The sequence below is a fragment of the Panthera leo genome, chromosome D3, assembly GCF_018350215.1.
Source record: "Panthera leo isolate Ple1 chromosome D3, P.leo_Ple1_pat1.1, whole genome shotgun sequence".
NCBI classification, from domain to species: domain Eukaryota; kingdom Metazoa; phylum Chordata; class Mammalia; order Carnivora; family Felidae; genus Panthera; species Panthera leo.
Window position 1 is genome coordinate 21499269 of NC_056690.1, and position 16702 is coordinate 21515970.

Sequence of the window (16702 nt, forward strand, 5' to 3'; positions counted from 1 at the left end):
CTATATTTAATCGAGGAACTGCAAGATTGTCTTCCAAAGAGGCTGCATCTTTTTACATTCCTACCAGTGGAGGATGAAGTTTGTGATTTCTCTGCATTATATCCTTATCAACATTTGTTATCAGCTGATTTAAACAAACTGTGATAAAGTATACACAATATTTTTAAGTGTGTAATTCAGTGATATTAAGTATATTCACAATGTTAGTCAACAAGTGCCACTATTTCCAGAACTTTTCCATCATCCCAAACAGAAACTCTGTATCCATTAACTCCCTAATCTCCCCTCCTCTCAACCTCTTGGGTAACCTCTATTCTACTTTCTGTTTACAAATTTGCCTATTCTAGGTACTTCATGTGGCATCATACAATATTTGTTTCTTTGTGTCTGACTAATTTTACTTACCATAATGTAATTAAAGTTTATATATTTCATTATATGGATATATCGCATTTTGTTTATCCATTCATTTATTAATCTGCTTTCTGGCTCTTGTGATAATGCTGCTATGAATGTTGGTATACAAGTATTTGAGTCCCTGCTTTCAATTCTTTTGAGTATATACATATAGGAGTGAAATTGCTGGATCATATGATAATTCTATGTTTAACTTTTTGAGGAATCACCAAATTGTTTTCCATAGCAGCTGTACCATTTTACCTTATCACCAGCAATGCACAAGGATACTAATTTTTCCACATCCTTACCAACACTTGTTATTTTCCATTAAAAAAAATTATAATAGCCATTCTATTGGATGTGAAGTTGGTATCTTATTGGGGCTTTGATGTGCATTTCCCTAATGACTAGTGATGTTGAGGATCTTATTAGCCATTTGTATAACGTCTTTGGAGAAATATCTGTTCAAGTTTTTTGTCCATTTTTTATCTGAGTCGTTTTGTTTTTTATTATTATTTTTTCAAGTTTATTTATTTATTTTGAGAGAGAGAGAGAGAGAGAGAGAGAGAGAGAGAGAGAGAGAGAGAGTACGCACATCGGGGAGGGGCAGAGAGAGAAAGAGAGAGAATCCCAAGCAGGCTCCTTGAAGAGCCTGACGGGGCTCAATCTAACTAACTGTGAGATCATGACTTGAGCTGAAATCAAGAGTCAGACACTTAACCAATTGAGCCACCCAGGCACCATGTTTGTTTTTTATTATTGAGTTTTAGGAGTTCTTTATATATTCTGGATACTAGATGCTTATCAGATAGATACAGGATTTACAAATATTTTCTTGGATTCTGTGGGTTGTCTTTGATTTCTCTTGATAGTGTTCTTTGGTGCACAAAAGTTTTTAATTTTGATGAAGTCCAATTGATTTATTTTGTTGTTGTTGCCTGCGTTTTAGTGTTATATTCAAGAAATTACTGCCGAATCCAATTATCATGAAGATTTCCTTTATGTTTTCTTTTAAGAGGTTTATAGTTTTAGTTCTTAAGTTTAGGTCTTCAAATCATTTTGAGTTACTTTTTGTATAAGTTATAAGGTAAGGGTCCACTTCATTTGCATGTGGATATTTGTTGTCCTAAATGTGCTTCATTTTGAAACAACCCCGCCCCCTCCTGAGTTACTACTCTCAATTGAATAGTAAAACCAATTGTATACTTCTTTTTTTCTCAGTCTTTTAAGGCTCATAGAGGGAGGTGTCTCCCCTCCAACAGGAAATCTGATGCTCCATGGAAGGGTTGCTTGTGTTCTAGTTGAGCTTAAATAACCACACAGAAATAATTGCAGGCACCAGGCAATACATTCCTCTTGTGTCAAATGTCTGAAAGCAACTGTAATTAGCAGAATAGGGGAGGAAAAAGTGGAGGTGTATTTCTCCAGTTTGGGAAAAAAGGAGACAGTGGGCACGCAAAGTGCTCAGAACAGACCCTGGCACTTAGGAAGCACGGAATAAATGGTAACTGAGCGGTGGACCCTCTTAACTTCCCCGTCTGTAAATAAGGGAATTGGCTAAGTTGATACATTCTCGGGCCTTGGGTGATTCATTTTCCAGGCGCACGGGGAAACGGAAGCCAGAGGAAAGAAAGAAGCCTGGCGACTCTGCGCCCAGGCCCGGATTTAGCACAGCAGGTAACTACCCACCTAGCTCTGGAGGCGACCCAACAGCCAGGCTGATGGGGCGGGCAGCGGCCAAGGGGAGGGGCTTACCCGTCTCCGCCCACACCCCACCGTTTTCCTTATTGGCCCCGTGAGCTCGATAACTCGTGACGTCACATGTGTGCGCCACGAGTGTGGAAAAGGGGGCGTGGCCCACCGAGAAGGAGGAGACAAGATGGCGACGTCCGTAGGGCCGCGGTGCCTGAGGTTGCTGCGCGGTGTCACGTCGTGGCGGAACAGGTATAGCTGCTTGGGGAGGTTGCCTCAGGGCCGGAGGCAGCTTAGACCGAACCGGAGTCGGGAGGAGGAGTCGTTTCCCTATTACGGGCTCGACCTGAGGAGGGGTCGGGTGGAGACGGCGCCATCCACCTTCGCCTCAATCAGGTGGGACTCCCGGCGTGTAGGGAGGTCCGGGTTTAGTTGGGGCTGGCCTGAGCGCTCTCGCTTTGCCTTTTACAGCTAAGTGGAAGTCCAGAAGGGAGAAAAACAAGAAAACCAAACAAAACAGATGGTTGCCTGCCCGCCACTAGAGTCGAGGCTGGACTGAACGCTTCTTTCGGGATTTGTGTTCCTGGAAGGGCGACAAGATGTGGGAAGAGCTTTGGACTGAAAGTTGGGGTCTTTACTTTGGATTCTTGGTGTTTGAAGCGAAGAGGTTGGATTCAGTAATCGCAAATAGTCTGTTAAGAAATTAGGTCTTGGTTACTCTGGTTGACTCCCAACTGTTAAGTTCTTAGAGTTGGAAGAGACGTGAGAGGTCATCTAAATCCAGCTATTTTTGGAATTGTGGAAATTGAGGCCTTGAGAGAGGGAGGGACTTGCTCATTTTTACCCAGCCAATTAGTAGCAGAGTCCGGACCCCGACCAGGCTACCTCTGTCTCTCACTCAAGGACCTTTCCCTTAGGCTGTCCACCATGAGGGCATTTATTATCCACAAATAGCTAGGGACCATTTGGACTCTCAGAAAATGGATTAAAATGTGGGTAGCTATGACTCAGAGTCGGCTGCTTGGTGTCATTTCAAAGTGAGAAGGTTTGGAGACGCATAGTGATTTTTGTTTTTCTGGCAGGGTTAATTTTGTCAGCATTGACCAAAACTTGCTCTATGACCAGAGGTGACCTATCATTGTGATTTGGGGAAATAAAAGGATACTGGATTTGGACTGAAAGTGAGCAGAAACTGATTGTCCTTACCATGAAAGCTTTACTCTCCTATCATGGACTATTTCAGAAATGGTGTAGTTCTCTCAGGAGGGGGCTCTGCAACGTGTGGTAACAGTTGGGATTTGGAAAGGAGGGTGTCTGCTTTCGATATTAATACCAGATGTGCTGTTTATCAGTCAGCCGTGAATTCACCTAAACTGTGTCATGAGTTAGAATGACTAAAAAATGGCATTCCTAAAATATTTTTTTAGATGAGGAGGAAGATTTACTCGCTCACCATCATTAAAAAAAAGGGTTGGAGGTGGGGAGTCCTACTTTAGTATTAATATAGATAAATGAGATTGGATTTAGGTGCAGTGATTGGAAAGGATGAGGATTTGGGTACAATAAGAGCTTTTAATTTTCAAAGGTATTATATATTGTTGATAACAAATACCAAAACAGCATTTTCATAGGCTTTAAAGCATGGCTGTGAGACATACAGATGAAAACCTCATATTGCAGGGGAGTTTTACAGTTACTGGGTGACGTGTGGCAGGTGATAGAACAAAGAGAAAACAACGTCTTGGGTGATAATTAAGGGCCATGTTTCCCAAATTTGTTTGATAAAATAATAGGGTAGGTATTTATTAGAAATTGAGATTCCCAGATATATTCCCATCCTGCTGCCAAATTCAGATTTACTAGGTGTAGTAGCTTGGGACTGCAAGTGTCTTGGATGACTCTTAGGTTCAGGCAAGCATACACTGACTCCTTAGTACCTAAGGAGTGGTTGGCTTGTACAAGGCTTTCATTCAGAAATATTGACATTCCTACCACTGCAAACCATGGTGCCAGGGACCATGGGGGAAAGGAACAACAAAGACAGGAATTAAAAATACAGCATTTGGAATGGGCTTTTTGTTTAAAGAATTTTGCAGTCTAGTAGAAGAGAGAGAAAACACTCAACTAAACACTAACACAAGATAGAATGTGGAATAAGGCCTTCAGGAGGTCTGCCAGTTCATTTTTAGAAAAGCTTCGTATGTTCAGAAAGCAGGAGCGATTCTCCCTCTCTCTGCTCCTCCCCCACTCATGCTATGTCTCTCTCTGTCTCTCAAGAATGAATAAATGCTAAAAAAATTTTTTTTAAAAAATGGGGGTGCCTGGGTGGCTCAGTTGGTTAAGCTCCTACTCAGCTCAGGTCATGATCTCATGGTCCGAGAGTTCAAGCCTGCGTCAGGCTCTGAGCTGTCAGCACTCATGCCCTGTCTCTTTCTGTCTCTCAAAAATGAATAAATGTTAAAAAAAAAAAAAAAGGGGAGGGGGCAGGAGAGATAGAAGGATTATAGTTAAAATGTCACCACCAGGGATGATGTTAAAAGATTTTAAGTTTACATGACTTTAATTCTATTTTTTTAATTTTTTTTTTTTTTTTTTTTTTGAGAGAGAAAGAGAACACATGAGGGATGGGCACAGAGAGGGAGACAGAGGATCTGAAGCAGGCTCCATGATCCCAGAGCAGAGCCTGATGTGGGGCTTGAACTCACAAACCATGAGATCATGACCTCAGCTGAAGTTGGATGCTTAATTGACTGAGCCACCCAGGTGCCCCAAAAGTGTTTTTTAACCATGACAGTATGGCCATAGACCAGTCAGTGTGGATACTCGTCATAGGCAGTTTTTTTTTAAAGTAATCTCTACTCCCACAACGTGGGGCTTAAACTCATGACCCCAAGACCAAGAGTTGCTTGTTCCACTGACTGAGCTAGCCATGGGCCCCTGGTCATAGACAGTTGATATAGCCATCCCAGTGTGTGCCAGCTGAACATAAACTCTGTTACTTTAAAAAATAGTAATGGGGTGCACCTGGGTGTCTCAGTGGGTTAAGTGTGCAGCTCTTGATTTTGGCTCAGGTCATGCATCTCTTGGTTCGTGAGATTGTGCTCCTGCTGTCAGTGTGAAACCTGCTTGGGATTCTCTCTCTCCCTCTCTGCCTCTCCCCTGCTCATGCTCGGGCTCCTTCCCTCTCTCTCTCTCTCAAACATAAATAAACATTTAAAAAGTAGTAATATGTAGCTAGGTGCTGGTTTTTTATGATTATCTCATGTAGTGTCAATGGGATCCTGTTTTTACAGGTGGGGAAATTGAGGCATAGAATTAATTGAGTTTCCTAAAGTCACATTGCTAATGAGTGGCAGTAAGTCGTGCATTCAGACTTATGTGCTCACTCATGGGTTTTAATCACCTGCGTGCAGCATGCCCACTTGAGTCACCACCTAGAAGAGTCAGCTGATTGAATTTATCCATTCATCCATTCATCCTTCTGGGGTTTAATCTCACCATTGAGATTGGAGTTCAGTGGGAAGGCAGGCAAAGTAAACAAATAGGTGATACATATATATATATATATATATATATATATATATATATATATGTACACACACACACATATACATACATACATATACATACATACATATACATACACACACACGCAATCTTTTCGTTTCAGGTAGTGAGAAGTGCCATGAAAAAAATAAAGGAAGGTGATTAAAGGGCACATGGTAGTCAGGTAAGACAAACTGAGAAGGGAACATTTCACAGAGAACTGAATGATGAGGGAGTGAGCCACATAGAAGGGTGTGCCCATTAGAACAAACAGCAAATGCAAGGGTGTGGAAAGAGGCAAAGGTGTGGTGAGTACTAGGAGTGGCAACTGGAATGAGTAAGGAGGAGACAGAAAGCAGTAGGATATCTGAGAATCCAGCAAGGACCGAGTACATGGGGTCTGGTCTTTTCTGTTTTGAAAAGGTCACTCTGGCTGTTTTGTGGTGAATAGGATATAGAGGGCCAAGAGTGGAAAGTGGAGAACAGACTTTCTCAATCACTTAAGAGAATCAGGTGTCTTGGGTTAGGGTGTGAGTAGTGGTGGCAATGAGAAATAGATATATTTATATACATCTATATATCTTTATATCTATGCGTGTGTGTGTATAATTTTTTTTTACATTTTTTTTTTTTTTTTTTTTTTTTTTAGTAATCTCTACACCCAACATGGGGCTCGAATTCATGACCCCGAGAACAAGTCGCATGCTCTTCCAGCTGAGCCAGCCAGGTGCTCCTAGACAGATAAATATATTTTAAAGGTAGAGTCTTCCTGTCTTGCCAGTGGATTGAATGTGGATAATGAGAGAGAAATGTCTTCTATATGAATGAGTCTCAGGGTTTTGACTTGTGTAGCTGTGTAAAGGGTGCCTTTTGCTGAAATGGTATATTATAGTAATGCTGCTATGGTAACAGGTAAACCCCAGCATCTCAGTGACTTAACACAGTGAAAGTTTATGTCTTGGGGCACCTGGGTAGCTCAGTTGGTTAAGCATCTTACTCTTGATCTTGGCTCAGGTCATGATCTCATGGTCTGTGAGTTCAAGCCCCGCATGGGGTTTTGTGCTGACAGCATGGAGCCTGCTTGGAATTCTTTCTCCCTCTCTTTCTGCCCCTCCCCTGCTTGCTCTCTGGCTCTCTCTCTCAAAAATAAACTTTTGAAAAAAAAAATCTTAAAGTTCTCATCACAAGAAAAAAATTTTGTTAACTGTGTGGTGACAGATGTTAACCAGACTTATTGTGGTGATCTTTTCACAGTATATATACATATTGATTTATGTTGTATACCTGAAACTAACAATGTTATATGTCGATTATACCTCAGTAAAAAAGAGAGAAAGGGGTCAGTTGTGGCAGATGCTCTGTGAGAGGTCAAATAACACGAGACTCAAGAAATATGCATTGGTGTTGGCAACCTGGAAGTTGTTGGTGACCTTGACAAGAGGTGACATGGTTGAAACAAAAGCTTGGTTGAGCAGGATTAAGAGAGGGTTAGAGGTGAGGAAATAGTGCCAGTGAACATAGCTCTTTTTTTTTTTTCTTTACTTTTTATTTTAATTCCAGTTAATGTACAATGTTATATTAGTTTCAGATGTACAGTGATTCAACACTTCCATACAACACATGCTGCTCATCATGTGACAAGTGCACTGTTTTTTTTTTTTTCTTTTTAATTTTTTAAATGTTTATTTTTTGAGAGATGGGGAGGGACAGAGAGAGAGGGAGAGAGAGAATCTCAAGCAGGCTCTGCATTGTCAGCACAGCCTGACACGAGGCTCAAATCCACAAACTGTGAGATCATGACCTGAGCTGAAACCAAGAGTCAGATGCTTAACTGACTGAGCCACCCAGGTGCCCCCTCTTTTTTTTTTTAAGTTTGCTTATTAATTTTTGAGAGAGAGTGTGCGGGTGAGTCGGGAAGGAGCAGAGAGAGAGAGAGAGCAAAAGAGAGGATCCCAAGGATCCCAAACAGAGGATCTCCCAGGGCAGGGCCTGATGTGGGGCTCGAACTCACAGACCTTGGGATCATGAACCAAAATCGAGTTGGACACTCAACCAATTGAGCCACCCAGGTGCTTCGTGACAAGTACACTCCTTAATCCCCATTACCCATTTAATCTATCCCCTACACACCTCCCTCTGGTAACAACCAGTTCTCTTAATGTTTTGTTTCTTAAATTCCATATATAAGTGAAACCATTTGTTATTTGTCTTCCTCTGACTTATTTCGCTTAGCATTATACTCTCTTGCTCCGTTCGTGTCATTGTAAATGGGAAGATTTCATTCCCTCTGAGGGCCAAATACTATTCCATTGTATATGTATACCATATATTCTTTAACCATTCATCAGTCAATGGACATTTGGTCTGCTTCCATATCTTGGCTATTGTAAATAATGTTACTATAAACATAGGGCTGCATGTATCCCTTTGAATTAGTGTTTTTGTATTCTTTGGGTAAATACCCAGTAGTGTAATTCCTGGATTGTAAGTTCTATTTTTAACTTTTTGAGGAACCTCCATACTGTTTTCTACAGTTGCTGTACCAGTTTGCATTCCCACCAGCAGTACAAGACAGTTTCATTTTCTTCACAGCCTTGCCAACACCTGTTGTTTCTTGTGTTTTTGATTTTAGCCATTCTGACAGGTGTGAGGCGATATTGCTTTGTAGTTTTGATTTGCCTGGTGATGAGTGCCTTTTCACGTGACTGTTAGCCATCTGTATATCTTCTTTGGAGAAATGTCTGCTCCTGTCTTCTGCCCATTTTTATTTGGATTATTGGTTTTTTTGGGTGTTGAGTTTTTAAGTTCTTTAATATTTTTTGGATACTAACACTTTATTGGATATATCATCTTCTTCCATTCCATAGGTTGCCTTTTAGTTTTGTTTCCTTTGCTGTGCAGCTTTTTATTTTGATGTAGTCCCAATAGTTTGTTTTTGCTTTTGTTTCCCTTGCCTCAGGGGTCCTATCTAGAACCAAGTTGCTACAGCCAATGTCAGAGAAGTTACTGCTTGTGTTCTAGGATTTTTACAGTTGACAGTGCATGTAGCTCTTTTTAAGAGCTTGTTATGAAGGAGAGAAGAAAAGTGGGGTGGAAGCTAGAGAAGGGTCCATGGTAGACAGTGTTTATGTAAGATTGGAGAATATACAGCATTTATCTCAGGATACGAATGATCCAGTTATAAAAGACTAACTAGTGTAATGGGGTATTTGCCAGGCATTTTTTTCCAGGAGCCGGGGTTACAGAGGTGTATGAGAGAACTGAGCTCTGTGTTCTTGGGCAGGCGTGCTGAGGTGAAGGCCCATATGCAAGACAAACCACCTGAGTGCTGTGTGTCTGGTTACAGTGGATAGACCATTATCTCCCATTTGTACTTCCCCAGCCAAGGGAAGAAAAGCCTTATTCAGCAGTCTGCAAACATTCTTTTAGTTGGGGGGTTCAGCATTCATTCTGGAACACAATACAGCAGTGGACAGAACACAACAATGTACCTTTAGTCAGTTTTTACACTTCTTGTTCTAATTCTGTTTGGAAAGCAGGGTTTGAGGCTTTTAGCTTTTGTAGTGGGAGTTTCCAGTCTTAGAGATGAGCATTGTTCACTGCTGAAAGAACATTCATATACTGAAACATACCTTTGTGTTAATAGCTGTACATCTCTCTGGCCTTAGTGGTGATGATTATCATGATTCCATACTTTTTCTCTATACGAACCTGACTTGCCTGTGGGAGAATCAGATTCTCCCACATATTAGCACCATGCTGTGACGGTGTTTTTAAGTCAATTTCAAGTAAAAGAAAAAAAAAGGTGCCTAAATCTGATCATGTTTGCAGGCTATGTATATAAGACATAACTACTAAATATCCATGAAAATGTGTATTATTGTATGAAGGTCATAAATGTAGTTTTATTTTCCATAAAAGTAGCAATGTAGACATTTGTAATAAATTATTACATCTCACATAAAAGGCCTCAGCAGAAAAAGAAGTGCTTACTGACAAGGACTATTTTCTTTATTTTACTATTTTTTTACTAATTTCTTTACTTTAGATTTCAGGTCAAAATTTGGGGAAACCGAAGTGCTATCTGAATTGACAATGAGATGTGTGCTCTTTGATTAGGGGAAATGAAAATTCACAAATGCTTTCCTTGCTGGCAGTCATTTATTGCCACTGGGAAAATGTCCAGTTTCCTTGGGTGAAGGTGAAAGAGAAACAAACTGAGTCAAAAATAATGTTTTCTTAGGGGCACCTGGGTGGCTCAGTCGGTTAAGCGTCCGACTTCAGCTAGGTCATGATCTCGCGGTTTGGGAGTTCGAGACCCGTGTTGGGCTCTGTGCTGACAGCTCAGAGCCTGGAACCTGCTTCAGATTCTGTGTCTCCCTCTGCCCCTCCCCTGCTCACTCTGTCTCTCTCTGTCTCTCAATAATAAATAAACATTAAAAAAAATAATAATGTTTTCTTAGAGTGGAAAGCTATCCTTGGTAATTTTTTTCTCAGGAGGCCTGAAACGTGTTCAATCTGTCAGCATAGCTTGACAAAATAGCAAAGTAGCCACAAAAGATAATCCAGAAATTCTAAATTGAGCTGTCTAGACTTGAAGTAGATTAGAATAGTTACACATGGTTTGTGTCATTTTTTTTCCAGGACAGATTTTTAAAATTTAAAATGTGTTAGATTCTTTAATGCGTAGGGGTTAGATGTTTTAAAAACAAATTTTTTTTTTAATGTTTATTTATTTTAGAGAGAGAGAGACAGAGCATGAGTGGGGGAGGGGCAGAGAGAGAGGGAGACACAGAATCCGAAGCAGGCTCCAGGCTCTGAACTGACAGCACAGAGCCCGATGTAGGGCTCGAACTCATGGACCGTGAGATCATGACCTGAGCCGAAGTCGGATGCCCAACCGACTGAGCCACCTGGCCTCCCCTGGGGGTTAGATGTTTACAAGGCTGTGTAGAGTTCTTTTGTGGTACAGAAACATACGGCTTTGTGTAAGAGTGCTGGCTTTACTGCCTGTTATGATATTATGCTTAATTAAGAAAATAACTTTATTGTGAAATAGTTTCAGAAGTTAAAATAGAATTCCCAAATACTCTTTACCCAGATTCCCCAGATGTCGACTGTATTTGCTTTACTATTCTCCCTCCCTGTCCCCTCTTCAGGTGTATGTGTGTGTGTATATATATATTTTTCCAAAACACTTGAGAGAAAATTACAGATTTGATATTCCTTTACTTTGAACCATTTCAGCTTTTTTCCTACAAGAACATTTTTCTCACACAACCACATTGGTGGTCAAAACCAGGAAATTAACATTCATATAAGATTGTTAGTGAATCTATAGATTGTATTCAAGTTTTGCCAGTTGCTCCACTAATTTTTTAAAAATTTTAAGGTAAATGTTTAACAGTTCATTTCTGTTTGCTTATAGCCTCCTCCACCATGAGAACACTGTTCTGAGCCATTTCCTACAGTCCTTAAGGAAGCTGCCTGTCAGAGCCTTTTATACAAGTAAGTAGCAATTATAGGTAGTGCTGGCCTCTCTGTGCTTCAGTTTGCTTATCGGTATACTGGGATAAACAGGTCCTATTTCATTGGGAAATTATTAGAATTAAATTAAAATTAAATGACCTTATATCTGTGGAGTGCTTAGAGTACCAGGCATATAGTTATTACTGAAGCACTAGTGATTGTGACCTGATCGTTTTTACTGGCTGCATAGTATTCCATTGAATGACTGTACCATTTGGTGTTAGACATTTAAATTGTTTCTGGGCTTTTTCTACTATATACTTATTCTTTTCTCCTTAATGTTTATTATTAAGAGAGAGCACGAGCAGGGGAGGGTCAGAGAGTGGGGACAGGATCTGAAGTGGGCTTTGCACTAACAGCAATAAGCTGGATGTGGGGCTCGAGCCCACAAACTGTGAGATCGTGACCTGAGCTGAAATCAGACGCTCAACTGACTGAGCCACCCAAGGACCTCTCTACTATACATTTCTGTGGTAATATATCTTTGTGCAGCTTCAGGATAAATTTGTAGAGTTAGACTTGCTGAATCAGAAGATTTATGTGTTTTGCAAGTTGGTATTTAGGCCAAATTGCTCTTCAAAGAGGATTGTTCCACTTTATATGCGTTTGAGTAGGAGGTGCTCGTGAATGTGTCAGTTCCCCACACCCTCATCAAAACTGTGGATTGTGAACTTTTTGATATTGTAAGCAGCCATTTGAACTTGCACAAGAATGTGTCTTGTCTTTACTATTTAGATACCATTTTTTTAAGTTTACTTATTTTGAGAGAGAGAGAATGTGTGAGCAGGGGAGGAGCAGAGAGAGAGAGAGGGAGAGAGAAAAAGAGAGAGAGAGAGAGAATGAGAGAGAGAGAGAATCCTAAGCAGGCTCTGTGCTGTTAGTGCAGAGCCTGATGTGGGGCTCCATCTCACAAACTGTGAGATTATGACCTGAGCCAAAATTGAGAGTTGGGTGTTTAACCAGCTGAGCCACCCAGGCACCACCTAGATATCCTTTTTATTCTATCATATCAGAAGCCATTTGTCCAGTGAGAAGATCTTGGGGATAAAATGAGATGGTTGATGAGAGTGAAAGCAAAACATTTATTTATTTATTTATTTAAAATGTTTGTTTATTTTTGAGAAAGAGAGACAGAGTGTGAGCAGGAAAGGGATAAAGAGAGACATAGAATCCAAGCAGGCTCCAGGCCCCAAGCTGTCAGCACAGAGCCTGATGTGGGGCTTGAACTCACAGACCATGAGGTCATGACCTGAGCTGAAGTCAGCCACTCAACCAACTGAGTCATTCAGGTGCTCCTATTTATTTAAAAAAAAGTTTTTTTTAAGTTTATTTATTTATTTTGAGAGAGAGAGCGAGCGAGCGCAGAAGCGGGAGAAGGGCAGAGGTGCCCCTCCACTATTTAACTTTAGAACATTTTCATTCCCTCCTCACTGTGCCTCAACACCCCCCCGACCCCGCCCCAAGCCTGCAGTCCCTTGCAGCCACTAATCTACTTTACGTCTCTGTAGTATGTTTCCTATACTGGACGGTTCATGTGAAAGAAATTCTACAGTATGCAGCCTTTTGTGGCTGGCTTCTTTCATGTATTGTTTTCAAGGTTCATGTTATATCATGTGTCAATACTTCATTCCTTTTTTATTATCAAATAATATTCTATTATATGGATATACCTCATTTGGTTTATTCATTCACCAGTTGAAGGCCATTTGGATTGTTTCTGTTTTTTGGCTGGTGTTGGACATTCTTGCACAAATTTTTGTGTAGATGTATCTTTCGTTTCTCTCAGGAATATCCCTAAGAACAGAATTGCTGGGTCGTGTGGTAATTTTATGTTTAACATTTTGAGGAACTGACAAACTCTTTTTCAAAGTGGCTGCCCCACTTTACAAAATCCCACCAGCAGTGTATGGGGGTTCAAGTTTCTCCACATCCTTGCCAATACTGAGTTGTCTTTCTTTTTTTTTTTTTAAACTAAAAAATTTTTTTGAGAGAGAGTGCGCACAAGAGGGGCAGAGGGAGAGGAAGAGAGAGCATCCCAAGCAGCCTCCGCGCTGGGCTTGATCTCACAATCCTGACATCATGACCTGAGCCAAAATCAAGGGTCAGCCACTTAACCGACTAAGCCACCCAGGTGCCCGTGAATTGTCTTTGATTATAACCATCCTAGTGGGTGTGAAGTTGTAGCTCAGTTTGGTTTTGATTTGCATTTCCCTGATCACTAATGATGTTGTATTGGTTTGTTACAGCTGTTGTAACAAAGTACCACAAACTGAGTGGCTTAAACAGTAGAAAACTTACTCAAGTTCTGAGACTAGAGGTTTGAGATCAAGGTGTCACAGGATTGCTTCCTTCTGATGGTCATGAGAGAGAATCTGTTCCATGCCTCGTGTCTAGCTTCTAATGGTTTGCCGGCGGTCTTTGGCTTGTAGAAGCATCATCCTGGTCTCTGCCTTCATCTTCACATAGCATTCTCCCTATAAGCGTGTCTGTCTCCAGATTTTACCTTTTTATAAGGACACCAGTCATATTGGATTATGGCCCACCATGATGACCTTATTTCATCTTGTTTACCTCTCTAGAGACCCTGTATCCAAGTAAAGTCACATTCTGGGGTACTGGGAATTAGGACTCAGCATACGAATTTTGGGGGGACACAGTTCAACCCATAATAGATGTTTAACATCTTTTCATGTGCTTATTGGTCATATGTATATCTTCTTTGGAGAAATGTTTATTCAAATCCTTTGTACATTTTTTAATTGGGTTGTCTTTTTTATTATCAAATTGTAAGAATTTATGAGAGTTTGCATTGTAGTATACTAGTGTCCAGTCAGAATTGGGCCTGGATTGTAAAAGTAAGGTCAGAGAGTGCTGGATGAGAAGTGATACCTGACTCCCAGTTGTGGACCTGGTGGTGTCTTGCCAGGCAACTTTGATTAGTTTTGCTACTTGATCTCTTTTGTGATTCAATGTTTTCATGTTAAATTCTCTGGCTATGGTGGCAGTTGAGGTGCATTGTAGTTTCACAGGAAAGATGCTTGTCCCTTACTTATTGGTAAGATTTGGAGACAGAAGGGTCTTACTAGTGACTCAAGGTTGCACCTGCTTATCATACCCCTTTAGGGTCCTGTAACCTTTACTGAAGGCTTCTTTTTTTTTTTTTTTTTAATGTTTTTATTTATTTTTGAGAGAGAGAGAGAGAGAGAGAGAGACAGAGTACGAATGGGGGAGGGACAGAGAGAGAGGGAGACACAGAATTGGAAGCAGGCTCCAGGCTCTGAGCTGTCAGCACAGAGTTTGATGTGGGGCTCGAACCCACAAACTGTGAGGTCATGACCTGAGCCAAAGTCAGATGCTTAACTGACTGAGCCACCCAGGCACCCCTACTGAGGGCTTCTAAGATGCGTGACTTTTCCTGGGCCTCCTTTTGGTGCTGTTTGCATGACTCATCCCTGTCCCTTCTCCCAGTCTCAGAATTTTCTATTTTTTTGTTAACAGATGCCAGAAGAGTCCACACTGCCCCTGCTCGAACCTTGTTCCTGCTGCGCCCCCTGCCCATTCTGTTGGTGACAGGCAGCGGGTATGCAGGTTACCGGCAGTATGAGAAGTACAGGGAGCGAGAGCTGGAGAAGCTGGGCTTGGAGATTCCACCCAAACTTGCTGGTCCCTGGGAGGTAGGACTAAGGTGCAGTCACCGTGAATTCTCATTTAACACAACTTTTTAAATTGCCCCAAAGTTGAAATGTTTGAAAAACTGCAATGTTCTTTTTTGGAGCTCATGTCTCCAGTGGGTTTTTGGCCAGACACAGACATTATACCTTTGGTGTCATGTTGGGCTTCCCTTCTGTGTCCACACTTACTCCTAATCTCCCCAACAGCTCTGAGGAGAAATTCATTACCTGCTGTTGAAATCCTCAGAGTTCATGCCCTTCTCTGAGGATAAGCTGAAACAGTTGGACTTTTGGGATGTGGATAACTTCTCACCAGGAACCAGACTGAAATAATCAAATTTCCTTTATTTTTATTGCTCAAAATGCTTCCCCGACAATAGGACCTTTCAGTAGGGGCAGGCTTCAATGTTGTTGAACCATGAATGATGTACAATAGAACTGTCTTATTCATCTGTGCTCCAGTGGCCCAGAATGATTGGTAACTTAGAGTAGACAGTCAGTAAATTTGGAACTGAGTATTAAGATGCAAGCTTAAAAATGTCTTCTCAGCCATAATTTAGCAAATAAAAAATCTGAAATATTAGTAGAGCCAGTGGGTAAAAGCCGGGGTGGGGGGGGTGAGAGTAGAGACTTTATGGTATTTAGATGATGCTGTTGGGTTTCTTCATGAGCCGTTCCCTATCAGTAATCCAGCTCTGCTGAATCCACTGACCAAGGCATGTGGGTCTTAAAGGCAAGTTCCAGCCATGTTCCTCAGTAGCTGTGTGAACGTGAACATGTCACTTGCCATTTGGTTCTCTGTGTGACTATGTCATAAACAACTATAAAATAGGTTGGATTGGAACCCAACTGAGATTTCTTCCAGCTCTAGCATAGTTTATCTAGGAATATTTGTTGGCATTGGCATTACATGCTACATTATAGGCTTCCTCCTAAAGTCCTGTTTTGAATTTTGGTTTTGACCCTCTTCCTCCAGTAGAATCTAGTGTAGAGATTTCACCTGATTTCCACCAGTCCTATAAAACTGTGACTTATTCAGCTGGTCATACAGATCCAGATGTGGCTGTTACCCAAGGAGATACCTGCTTCCCCGTGTGTCTGTCCTTTTTCTGGCCTATTCATACACCTTGGGCTTCATAATAGCCTATCTCAGACCAAGAAAAAAAAAGGCTTTCTGTTTTCTGGTAGTATATGACAAAGTCCTTTTGGCGAAGGGTAATTGTGTAGTATGTGAGTCACACTTTGAAATTTTGCTGTACTCTATTTCCCGTGACATTGATGGTTTCCTCTGTAAACGTACCTTCTTGTTTAGGCTGATACTTGTAAGACTGTGATCAATGACCCCACTCAAGATGGTTTCTCTCTGACCCCAAGCATTTGTCAAGCTGAGTCACCCTGCAATGAGCTCGAGACCCATTTCAAAGGTCTTCCAAGAGAATCTACATTTGGAAGAAATCTGTGACTTCTAAAATCATAAAAGACTAATGTCAGTCGTATTTTTTAGCATTCACCATTTGTATAATTGGAATTACTGCCATATGTGAGTCAATGTCTGAAAGACGACTGTTTGTAAAGAGGACAGGGTTGATTGGCTTATAAGTTCTAGGGCCTGGACAGTAACAGAATACTGGATCAGAGTGGCTCAGTGCTGCACAAGATCTGAAGCCCCTATTGGTTCAGAGCTGGATTTAAGTTAGATACTGTTAGATTCTTTTGACTGAGTAAAATGGCTATAGGACTGCTGGATTTACAGGCAGGACTCCAGCATTTCACTTTATGAAAGGGAAATGGTCTGGACTCTGACCAGATATTGTAGGATTTCCAGAGAGGCAGCAGGTCGTGAGAAGGGAGAGTGCTGACTAGGA

At 41.1% G+C, this 16702-nt stretch overlaps 1 protein-coding gene across 2 annotated transcripts in view; it reads left to right on the plus strand.

Annotated features, from left to right (window-relative positions):
* The first annotated feature begins 2265 nt into the window (after positions 1-2265).
* Positions 2266-16702, plus strand: part of PISD (phosphatidylserine decarboxylase) — a 36557-nt gene continuing 22120 nt past the window's right edge. The window contains exons 1-3 of one of the 2 annotated variants that reach the window (XM_042909507.1): positions 2266-2343; positions 11066-11145; positions 14665-14840. In XM_042909507.1, the coding sequence (XP_042765441.1) occupies positions 2279-2343; positions 11066-11145; positions 14665-14840 (321 nt within the window). In that variant the 5' untranslated portion in view covers positions 2266-2278. Of the gene's footprint in view, positions 2344-11065; positions 11146-14664; positions 14841-16702 lie in introns of those variants that run through there. The other variant, XM_042909508.1, reaches the window with a different exon arrangement.